We start from the raw sequence: 11,899 nt of genomic DNA, 5'->3' as shown, positions 1-11,899 counted from the left end.
CTCTTCCGCCCTCCTCCCTCTCCCCAAGGCACGCGCACTGCAGCTTTCGCTTGGAAGTCCCCCCGGAGTGCGCTCTGTCTCTTTAAGGCGCGCTCCCGGCGCTCGGCGCGCGCTCCCGCCTCTATAACTGGAGTCCATGGAGTAGTATTGAGTTCAGAGGGAGTAAGAGCTGGCAGCCAAGCGCAGGCTTGGAAGGGGGAAGGTCGGGGTTTTGAAAAGGAGGAGTCGCTGCCAGCCGACAGCTCGGTTGGCTACGCGCTGGAAGAATCGTCCATGGAGGCGCCGCTCGCCGCCCGCTTTTAACGGATACTTTTGCTAGGCTACAGATTTTGGTAGTTGTCGGGTCGCGGTTGTTGGCATCTTTCTGACCCCCCACCCACCCCCCGTCTGGAGGCATTTCTCTAAACGATTTGGGGGTTTGGCTACCGCGGAGATGTTGGTGCACACTTATTCCGCGATGGTGAGTTAGATTTCGGGGGTTCGTGGGGCGGGCGTGCTTGTGTGTCCGGTTACGGGCGTGTAAGAAAGAAAGGGAGCAGAAGCGAGGAAGTTTTCTTCTCCCGGCAGGGCTCCTTCGAAAAGCAACTTAACTGAAGCGCCCTGATACCTCCGGATTAAGAGAGATTCTGCCTTTTAATATGTCCCAGATGTCGGAGCTCTGTAACTGTGACCTAGCTGATGGTTTAACCCCCCCTCCCCGGGTTGGGAAGGAGGAGTGCGCAGAGACGGCTGAATCGATCACAAAACTGGGGGGGGGGGGCAGAGAAGGAACGAAAGAGACCCTTGCGGGGTAAATCGGATTGATTTGCAACGAATAGAGATTGGCCGGAAAGGCAGGGACCCCCTCCACCTTCCTTCTTCGCAAAACCTAGGCTGTGCCTGGGCACGGGGGAGGGGTCTCCTGTCTGCGGGTCTCCGTTGGCCTCCCCTATGAAGGCAGAACAAGAAAGGGGGAAAGGACTCCAGACGGGGTCCCCCGGTGGTTTCCGAAGCGCGCCGGTCGCCAAAGGCGCGCTTTCAAGGCCGGCAAGAGACGACCATCGGCGCCTCGTTTGTTTTGGTTTGCTCGGTTGCGCCGCAACTCTTCTTCAGCGGCAAAGTTTTGCCTGCTCCGGGTCCTGTTCGGACGAGCGGGAGGGGAGGCGAAGGGCTCGGCCTTAGGAGGGCTGCGCCGCGCCAAGCCCCGAAGGCACGGTGCGCTCTCGGCGTGCCCGCCCGGGGGAGAAGGCGAGGGCCAGGCTCGGCTGGGCAGAGAAGGCTGCGCCTTGCCTTGAGGCTCAGGTGTTGCGAGCCGGGGCCTTCAGGGAGCCGCCGCCACCGGGCGCCCTGGCGACGCGCGCTGCTTCTGCTTGGAGCGGGAGGAAGGCCGATCTCTTGCGCCCGAGCGCGGGTGGCCGTGTGGTGACCTTTCCCTCCCCTTGGTGTCCCCCCTCCAGGACCGCTCGGATGGGCTGAACGGGACCTCCACCGCCGGCGGTCGCCTCCCGCAGCTCTCGTCCCTCAACCAGGCGGCGGCGTACTCCTCGGCTCCCCCGCTGTGCCACACGCCGGCCTCGGACTTCCAGCCGCCCTACTTCCCGCCGCCCTACCCGCAGCCGCCGCTGCCCTACGCGCAGAGCCAGGAGGGCGCCTACCCGCACCTGGGGGACCCCTATGGCGGCCTCAACCCCATCCACCAGCACCAGCAGAGCGGCTGGCCCTCGCAGCGGGCGCGCCAGGAAGAAGCGGCGGCGGCGGCGGGCCTCCTCTCGCAGACGCACCGCGCCCTCGGCCTGGATCCGCGCAGGGACTACCCGGGCGTGCCGCGCTTACTCCACGGCTTGGCCGACGGAGCGCACGCCTTGACCGACGGGCCGCTGGGACTCCACGCTCTGGCTCACCCCAGCCTCGAGGACATCCAGGTACCGGTCCCGCGTCTCCGGCCTCGCCCACTGCGCCCGGTGGGAAGTGGAAGCGCTGGGCTCGGGGTTCTTCGCAGCCTCCAGGGCTATTAACTCACCCAGGAAGCCTTCCTACTCGGTCCAGTGGCATCTGCCCGGCCGGTTAATGAAGGGTTCCTCGGGGACTCCTGGGACGAGCCCGTTTGTTTCCACTCCGCCCCGAGGAGCCAAACGCGGAAAAGACGGGCTGACCGCAGCAATCTTCGGGGCCAGCATTCGCGGTTCCAGCCGCTGCTTAAAACTGTCCTTTCTGTCTTTAAAAATAAAAAAGTGAGAATAAACTACTGTAGGGCCCTAAACTCGATTTTGAAGCAAATCGACCATTCGTCTGCAATAGATAACCCAAACCGACCCTTTCCCGAGTCAAGTAAAAAATCCAAATTCGATCTGCATATTTCCACCGTGCAAACAGAATTAAAGAACTGTAAAACGTTGAATAAGCTGGTGAGAGTTTGGGGGGCTGGGGGGGGGCTAATTTTGTACGCCTACTTTTTGGGGGAAAGATAATGCTCCTTAAAATCGGCAAAGCTGAGTTCCGAGTAGATATTTCAGTTAGGGGTGTGGTCCACGGCTGAGGTTTTTTTCTTTTTATTTTCTTTCGTCTTCCCCAGCGCATCTGCTTTTTCTTCTCTCCTTTTCTCCCCTCTCTCGATCTCAACCCCAAATCTGCCGTTTCACTTTCCGTGGGAACAAACCTTAAGTCTCCACTTTTCGGGAAACCGGGAGCCGCGGGGAAGGAGCCCTGATCCTGGAGGAGACCAAAGGCCGGCCCCGCTTTCGGGTTTTCGCGCTGCAAAGCTATTGGAGTCTGGTCCCGGACGACCTAGGCCTTGTTTATCAAAACGTGGTTTATTAGTTTTGGCTTTCTTAACCTGGGAACGCAAGGTCCTGAGGACTGCGTCGCGGTGGGCCGAAGTCGACGCCTTTCCGCTGTTTTTTCACTATTCTGATCTCCCCATGTTTACTCCCGTGTAAATCACATCCCCACACTTCCTGAGGGTTTTCCTGCCTCTCCAGTTAAGCAGCCTTCCCCGGCGCTGGTGAGGTGGGCTGCAATGTTCCTTTTCCCCACGGGGAAAGGGAGTTCCAGTCCACCGCTTCGGAGCGCGGGCGGAAGGGAAAGAAATCTGGCTGCTTCTGTCTTCGCGTTCTTTCTGGACGGAACTGTTTCGAACGACTGGGCGAAATCTTGCCAAAGTCCAAGCCGTTTTCAGTCCCACGGACTTCAGCGGAAGCTTTAGTCAAGATAAGAATAAACCCAGGACCGCTCTCACATTGAATTCAATGGGATTTTAGCCGGCTGATCCGCGACCGCATCTCCACCTTAGAATAGCTCCCGTTTTGCTTTTTGTTTTTAAATAAAGGCTTCAATCCTATCTCTGTTTAACTCAGTGGGACTTGTGGATCACCCTGTTTTGGATTGCACTCCAGCTCCTATCTGATCCTAATAAACTCCCCTCAATTCCCCGTGGGACTTGTTTCTCAGTGCAGGGTTCGTGGATGTTAGCTTGTATAGTTTTTATTGTTCGGCATTTTTGTTTTATTTTTCCATCCATCCATCCGAAACCGTGTTCTATAATTTTGAATGTGGTTGTCTGAAACGGAGGAAGACCTTCTATCGCTTTCGATCTGCCCTTTATTCTCCGGATCAAACCTTTCTCTTTCTCACCCCGATCCCGCCCCCACGATTTTCGCGTTTTATTCGGCTGCCGATTAAGCCGATTAACACCGAGAATTTTTTTCTAAAAACAGACGTGGCAACGCACCTTGTCCTGTTGAAAAATCCAAAGCCCTTCTGGAAAAAAAAATTCTTCTTGCAAATAAGCTGCTGCCTCCAACCTTGGTTTTCAGCTGCCTTTGCATTTTCTGCCAGCTATATTCTGTCCTCTCCTCCCAGCTCACTGGAACAACTTCCCCAAAGGCAAAGATTTTAAAATGAAAATATGGCTTGTTGTAAAGAATAATTTCTATTTCAATGAAAAAGCAAAGGTCACAATTGGTCCCTTTAAAAATGCCTTTTGATTTTGGTTTTTGAAAAAAAAAATCACTGACTAAGACAGGTAAGAAAACTAGAAATGCTAGCTAGGAAAGTGCCATAAGGGAGAGGGAGAGAAAACTTCCTGTTACAATTTGTTTTCGGCAGCAGAATAGAAATGGACCTTTTAATGTGCTGCTATCTGTAATTCTGATAACAAATTCTATCTGTAATCTGTGAGCATAATAAAAATTCTATTCTATACTAGAAATGGAACTTGATAAAAAGCTAGAAGGGGAAACTCCCTGGGGAATTCACCCCCCCCCCCAATCCATAAAGAATTCTTCCACCTTTGCTTCTTACAATTGTGTTACTGAGATCAGCCCTAGACTAAGGTGCCTTAAAAATTACAATCTTACTCTGGCCAGACCTGTGAGCATCTGTCCAGGAGTAAATCCTCCTTCATTCCTAGGACTTCAGTATTCCTAAACAGTAAATTGCAAGATTGGGTCCCAGTGGTTTGAATGCTATAGTTAAACATATGCAAGAGCCTTTCCCTTTGGGGAATCAATGAAGCTTAAAAATGCCTTTAGCTGAATTACGCCCTGCCTTCTTTAAAGAGCAATTTTGAATCCTCTCGAGGGCTTTTTTCTTCTGCTTCTTAGAAGCATTAGATGTTTGTTTGTTTGTTTGTGGTAATAATCAGAAGTAGCCAGGTTGTCTGTTGCCCCTTTCAAAAAATATAGGATGGAGTTTTGTAAGAGCAGGTCGGTTAAAGAAGCAGAGGAGGTTTTAAAAAAAATAATAAAATTCTTGCTTTCTGTTTTTTGTGAGAAGTCTGCCCGCTGGGCTGGGTAATGGTTCAGCTGAAAACGGAAAATGGGTCAGTTCAGTCGCTGACTTCTGTGACTCTCTCAAAATATCAATTGCTCTGACCCAGATTGTTTGATGGTTGCTTGAGAAATGGGAGAGCGCAGGATAGGCTTCTTTCTCCTTCATTCTTCGGAAAAACCCCGGGTGGAAACCCCAGGTTTGAAGAAGTTGGGCGCGTTGTTTAAAAAATAAGGGAAGAAAACTTTTCTCCTTTCTAAGAAGCCCTCTAGAGAAGCCCCAGCTTTGAAGATGGGGGTTAACTTTCCTGGTTTACTTTCATTTTTCGCAGCGTTTGAAATGTCCGGAGGGCAAAAGACACTTCGGATAGATTAATCTCCTGATCCTTACCAGAACTCTGTGCGGTGGGGCTGAGTAATTATGTACGCCCGTTGTTCTTTCAGGCGGTGGATGAGGCCGGCATGAACCTTTTGGACCAGTCGGTGATCAAGAAAGGTAAGGCAGCGTTGATGGCTTGGAGCGTTTGATGTTGGGGAACAGCCTCAGTCTGGAGTCTGGGGTGCTGGGGAAGTCTGTCGAAGAGAAATCCGGCGACTGAACCCAGGTCCTGAGCCCGGGCCTCTTGGCTCTGCTTTCTCCCCTTTCTGCATTCTGAGCTAAGCTACTTCCACGTTTCGGTTGGGATTAAAGGTCTGTCTTGGCCAAGAAGTAGCGGGGCATTTCTCTCTCCCCACACGCTCCAAAAGAACTATCTGATCGCCGCCATTCCAAGCAATCCAATCCGCCTCCTTCGGTCTAGCAAGGTGTTCTGGGTGTCGGTCCGTCCTTCTACGTCCAGTTGCTCACAGCAACCTCCTTTCCCTCAGCCCCATCCCCCGTGGACTACAACTCCCATAACCCCAGCAGGATGTGGCTTATGGGAAAGCAGCTCATGAGGAAGAAAGTGGATGGCCAGGACTGAAGGGGGATCTCAGGGGTTGTAATTGGAAGAGGTGAGGAGAGAGTATCTGCGTGTGAGCGCGCCCCCAACTTCCAGCTGGGCCATCCAGGTACCAGTTCGGGTCCTCGCTGTGGCTTGCCTGTTCCTGGATTTGGGGGTCTTTCAGAAGGGATCTGAGCTGGAGGAGCACAGATGCACCAGCTTTGCGCTGATTTGAGTTTTCCTGTTCTTTACCTCCTGAAGGCAGTTTGGGCTTGTCTGCAGCGTTTTTTCCCTTCCTTTTAATGGGTGACCATTAGGGTCAAGTATTTAGCAAAACAAAGGGGGGCATTAGAAGCAAACCTTGCTTTCTATCCAGTTGTTGTCTGAGCTGGTTTTCTGGGTCTTTTATGTATGTATATATATATCTTCCCCCCTCTCTCTATATATACACTGAAAAACCATCAAGAGTGGGTCTGTAGATATTACTATGTCTAGTTATATATAACCGCCCAGAGTCCCTCCTTCGGGGGGGGGGGAATGGGTGGTGCTAAAAATTTGATAAATAAATAAATTGCTCAGCGAATCATTATTCATCCTTCCCATTTCTGAGTTCACCTCCAAATTATCAGCCTAGGCGACAGATCGAATTTTGGAGAAACACGGACGTGCAAAGGTACTGAGCATGAGAACAGTGAAGACTTAACTGCGACATTTTGTGCCGCACCTTGCACCTTGTCAGAACAGGCAGTTGGTGGTACCCGCTCTTGGAAGCTGCTGACACTTTCAGGAATTCCATCTCGGCCTCCCTGCTTTAGCCAAGTGGGTTTGTGGGGACCCAGGACTCAATTTCTTGCCGTCTCTCTGTATAGCAATAATGCTGAGGTTGAGTCAGTCTGTGAGTCAGTGCTTGAGTTCATACACCATGCTAAGATTAATATAGCTTGGTTTGGGTTTAGCATGTTGTGTAAAACCAGCGATTGAGGTTGTAAATCATTGTTTATGTCTTAATGTCATGCTAAGAACCACAGTTAAATAAATGTAACTTCAGGCAATGTGTGGACCCAGTCAGTGGTGAGTCCGTGACCTATCAGTTAAAAATTAATTCAGCATTTCACTGCCGAGGGCTATCCAAAAGCATTAGACTACACTTCCCACTCCCGCAGCTAACTTGGCAAGGGATTATGGGCATTGTCATCCCAAACTTTGGGGTGGCATCAGATTGCTTCCTTTTAGCTGTCAGATCAAATTTATGATTTTTCTAAGACTGGGATGAAGGTCACTAGTTTTCTTGGAATATGGTGATAATTTCTCCGGGAGCAAAGCCCACTGAATAGTTTGCACAAAATCAGGCAGAACAAGAAGGGAGGAGAAGGGGGGGGAGGGGAGAGAGAGAGGGAAATGGAGAGAAAGAGAAAGAGATGGAGCATCTTAAGCTTGTGAATCTCAACAAGCTTTGCTATTTGGAGGGGGGGTTGTTATCTATTGATGCGTTAGATTTACAACCTGCCTTTTCTCCAGAAGCTCGAAGTAGCTTAGATGGGACTGAATCTCCCTTCATTTTCCCCCCACAACACCCATCCTGTAAGGTCGGGCAAGCTGAGACCACTGGATGTGGACTTGGACTTTTCTCTCTCCCTCCAACCTTTTAACCACTACCCCAAATTGGGTTGGGAGTTTGTTTTTCTAAAGCTCAGGCGGAGCTGCATGGAGTTCCGAAGAGATTGTGAGATAAGCATCAGTTGCTATTCCCCAGGAACATCTCACAAATGAGTGGCTGGGGAGAAAGAATGTGACCCCCCACCACCACTGGTCATGCAAACTTGGACACTTCCTACTCCAAGAAAACCTCAGTATTATGCCAGAACTACTTGGTGATTCTTAATATTTCCAGGAAACTCAACTAGTAGGGATAGTGGTATATTGCTCAATCCATGCTGAACTCTCAAGCAACAGACCTCCTCCTCCTCTCTCGGTTCCCCCAAATATTTGTGTATTTGTAAAATCCAAGGCCAACACTCCTGTGTGGGGCATGACATACAAAAATGCCCAGAGGTTGGTGGAGTGCAATGGCATCCCACTTCTTAGGCCAGACATCACATTTGGCATTTGAAGGATGTGTCAGCAGTGCATATCAATAAGTTATGGGTGGAGCCCAGAGGAAACCAAAACTGGATTTAATTTACATTTACTTGCAATTCAAAGTAGTGATAGCTCCTATGGTGACTTTTCAGTTTTGTATTGAGTGGAGTTGTGGAGCCCCTGAGATGTGATTCCAGAAAAGCCCTTTGGAGCATGAATATAGTCCCCAGCTGCTGTTTTTCTGGTGATGATGGGGTAGCTGCAATACCCGGGAAAGATGCAGCTGCTTTAAAGAGTTACAGACAGGTGGTGCATTCACACCCCTGAAACATCTTTTTGGATCCAGTTCTGAAGTGCTGCACAGTCTTAGTATTTAATAATCTTCCCCTTTTCTCACATTAAAAAGTACCATTTGGTATCAGCTTTTGGAGACCTTCATGGTCATTCCCATGGAGAGAATCACGTTTCTATTTGGAAAAATTTGGAAGGAAGCAAAGTTCTTGTCCCATTCAGCAGCTTTTAAAAAGAAATGCTGTTGTTTAAGTCTCCAGATGATGTTTATAGTGTGCTGTCACTAATAGGCATATCAAATACCATAATGGCTTCGCAAATGGGAACAAGTGTGTGTGTGTGTTGGTAGGTAGCATTGTACACAACAAGGGCAAACACATTTTAAATTAAATTCTTGCTTTAAAAAAATGTTGGTTTATATGTGAATGTGAGAGACAGGAAATGGCAGCTGCCCACTTTGGATGGAGGTGCAAGTCTGAATAGCTTAAATTGCCACATTAATCAACTACAGCTCAGGCTGATTGATTGGTTAGACCCCTTTATAATAGGGTGCAGCCAGGAGCCAGCTTCGGGTTCTTTGTCCTGCTGTGAACAAAAACCAAAACATCAAAGAAGGACTTCCAGTTGAATGAAAACTGGTGTGTGTGTGCACGCATGCGTGCGTGTGTGGGAGTTGTTAAGTTCGGTCTCATGTGTAGCATTTAGCCATATTTTTTAAAAAAAATTATTTTATGCCTTTATGTAACTGCCCAACTCCAGTGATGTGACTCTGGGCAACATACAAAAAACAGAAAGAAAACTACAATTAATACAAAAGAATATAGCTTATTAAAACACCTAAACAATAAAATGGCAAACAGAAGTGGAAACTTCTGCAACTCACCCATTAGGGATTCTGCTCATCCTGAGCCTAGAGAAGGAGCTTATTATCTTAACTCCCTTCCTAAGCTCCTGTAGGATTGGGGCCAACTGTATGTCCAGGTAGAGATCATTCCTTTGGACATTGGGTTACATTAATTTGGTTGGATCAAAACAGCTGGGATTTATTCTGTTGCTAAAGCTGATTTTGGGTGGAATGTTTCCTGTCCTCCAGAACTGGGCTGATAGAAGAAAGCTTGGTGAGACAGAACCATACTCAGAAGCTGCAAAGAATTAGTCTTGTATTATAAAGAATGGGTCTCATCCTTAAGATCCTTTGTTTCATTCTGTTCTAATGTTTGTTAATCCCTAAACCATATATTGGAATTTTAGTCTCGGAGGGAAATACAAGAAAGAGATATTCTCTCCTTCCACTCCCGCAGCCCTGAGTTCCTTTTTCAGATTACCTGAAACAAGAACAAGAACAACAACAATAACGGTGGAGGAAAACTAATGGCATGGATTTCTGCCATTCTGAAGTCGTAAGCACCAGAAAAACTGTAGCATAAACCTCAAAATAGGCAAAAATAAGTTAAAAGAGGCAAGATAGTCACATTTACCTTCAGGGTAGCTTAATATTGAATCTATCTGTATGCCTCAAACTGAAGTTGATTGATTAGATTTATTATAGCTGTCCCACTCTGAAAGATTCTGGAGTTTGACGTATGGATATGTAAGTTTCCTTGGCCATAATGCAGAAGTGGTAGTTGGCCATTATGTGTTTCTGAGAAGTTTTTTCCCACATAGTGGGAATTCCTTCTAGGATTATAGACCTGGAAATTCCTGGTGGTTTCCTATCCAAGGACTAAGGAGGCCTGACCCTCCTTAGCACTGGAGCCCCAAACAAGGTCAAGCAGGTGCCCCATCTATCTGTCTGCCTGTCCATCTACACCTGCCTGCCTACCTGTCTACTTACCTATCCCGATCATCTAAATCAGTGTTTCTCAAACTTGGCAACTTTAAGACATGTGGACTTCAACTCCCAGAATTCCCCAGGCAGCATGCTGGGGAAGTCCGGGCAAGTCTTCACATCTTAAAGTTCTCAAGGTTGAGAAACGGTGCCTTAGACAATGTCCCCGTCGGTAAAACAGCCAGGGTTCATGATCTTCCTTGCTCTAAGTGTAATTTAGATTGTATTATTGTTATTAACATGGGCAATTCCAGTGGGGGTAGCGGGTGACAACATATGTCACAACGTCATTGCACAGATGCAAATCACAGAGCTCAGTTCCTGTGCAGAATGACATGGTTACAATGTCCTCTTGGCTTGTTCTGAATACCCATGGCTGTTAATTTGATAGTATCTTTGGTGCTATAATTTAATGTATCTCAGGGGCAGGGAATATGAACAACAGATCCCATCATTCACTTCCGCTGACCATGCTTGCTGGGGCTGATTGGAGCTGAAGTCCCAAGCAGCTGGAGTTCCCAGGCTGCCTATCCCTGATTTAGACCAGTGTCTCTACAAACAATGCTCAGAGCTTACGCTACAAGGCTTTGTTTCATGGAATGTGCTCAGGAGCTTAATCAAATGAGGATCCTTCCTACGGTTCTACAGCACACCACACTCCCTGCAGTCCTCACTATTCCTGCAAAGTGAGAATAGCAGAGTTCCTCAACCTGCTGTCCTTCAGTTGTGCTAGACTCCACTTCAAAAAGGCCTGTTGACTGTGGGAGATGGGAGGTGAAGTTGAACTGGAAGGCATCAGATTGAGACATTTTGCTCTGGAACAATATTTCTCAACCTTGGCAGCTGTAAGATGCATGGATCTCAACTTCCAGAATTCCCCAGCCAGCATGCATGCTGACTGGGGAATTCTTGGAGTCGAAGTCTGTGCATCTTAAAGCTGCCAAGGCTGAGAAACCCTGCTCTAGATGGTGGTGTGTCTTAGTTGTGTCTGCTGAGTTACACAAGAATTATTATTTCAGCTGCCATGGGGTTTGTTCTTTATTTCTGGAAGAGAACAAATTGTGTTTATGGCAATGCCTGCCAGGTAGAGAATTACTTGGAAGTAAATCTCACTGAAGTTCTTTTGCTCCACCAGCGTACAGCAGGACAGCTCACAAGTGAGCTTCTTGGCAAAGCAATTTACACATCTGAGGGCAGAATGCAACTTAAAATTAAACTTGTCATAGCTTTAAAAAAAATACCATTTCCTCACACATGTGTCGAAGATATTTATTGAAGTCTCAACTATGAAAACCACAGAGAAAAAAATATATATTGAAGGCAGAACTCCAGCATAGGCCACCCTTGTGGTCCATGACAGCATCTCAGGCATTTTTAGACTCTTCCGGATAGTGCCTTTGAAAGGGATGGGGGACTACCGAATGCTTAAGCTGGCCTTCAGTTTCAATACTGCAGCAGACATAAAGCAGAAGAATTAAAACCAAGGCACTGGAGAGTAGAGCTTGTGGATTAAATCAAATCTTTATTTTAATATGAGGGGGAGGAGTAACTGTACTTAGGAATTTTTGTTGTGTGTTAAAGTGGAATGACTTATAGAAAGAATGTGGTGTTTCGGTTTAATACAGAGTAAGAGATTGATTATGGACATTTTTGCATATCCTTGCTGTTAAAAGTCAGAAGCCACATCTTTTTGTAAATTTGAAAAAAAAATCTTCTGTGTTTTTGCCCTTTTTAAAGCTTTTTTTTTTGCAGTTTTTTTTTGTAATTTTTATTCTTTTCTTCAGACTTAATAAAATTTACTGCAAAGAAATAGTGTGAAAGATGGCACTAGGGTGAGCAATTCCCTCAAGATTCTCTGTGAAATTTGCCCCAGCTTTTATTTTATTTATTATTTTTATTTATTTAATTTTTATCCCGCCTTTATTATTTTTTATAAATAACTCCAGGTGGCAAACATGCCTAATACTCCTTCCTCCTCCTCTTTTCCCCAACAACAACCCTGTGAGGTGAGTTGGGCTGAGAGAGAGGGACTG

At 47.6% G+C, this 11,899-nt stretch overlaps 1 protein-coding gene across 2 annotated transcripts in view; it reads left to right on the top strand.

The window, feature by feature from the left end:
• The first annotated feature begins 433 nt into the window (after positions 1 to 433).
• Positions 434 to 11,899, top strand: part of TFAP2E (transcription factor AP-2 epsilon) — a 63,551-nt gene continuing 52,085 nt past the window's right edge. The window contains exons 1-4 of one of the 2 annotated variants that reach the window (XM_063311855.1): positions 434 to 460; positions 1,437 to 1,901; positions 5,190 to 5,251; positions 6,551 to 6,563. In XM_063311855.1, the coding sequence (XP_063167925.1) occupies positions 434 to 460; positions 1,437 to 1,901; positions 5,190 to 5,251; positions 6,551 to 6,563 (567 nt within the window). The remainder of the gene's footprint in view (positions 461 to 1,436; positions 1,902 to 5,189; positions 5,252 to 6,550; positions 6,564 to 11,899) is intronic. The other variant, XM_063311854.1, reaches the window with a different exon arrangement.

The sequence above is a fragment of the Candoia aspera genome, chromosome 10 (assembly GCF_035149785.1).
Source record: "Candoia aspera isolate rCanAsp1 chromosome 10, rCanAsp1.hap2, whole genome shotgun sequence".
Taxonomy (NCBI): domain Eukaryota; kingdom Metazoa; phylum Chordata; class Lepidosauria; order Squamata; family Boidae; genus Candoia; species Candoia aspera.
Note: the sequence above shows the minus strand (reverse complement) of the source record. Positions and strands in the feature narration are given on the sequence as shown.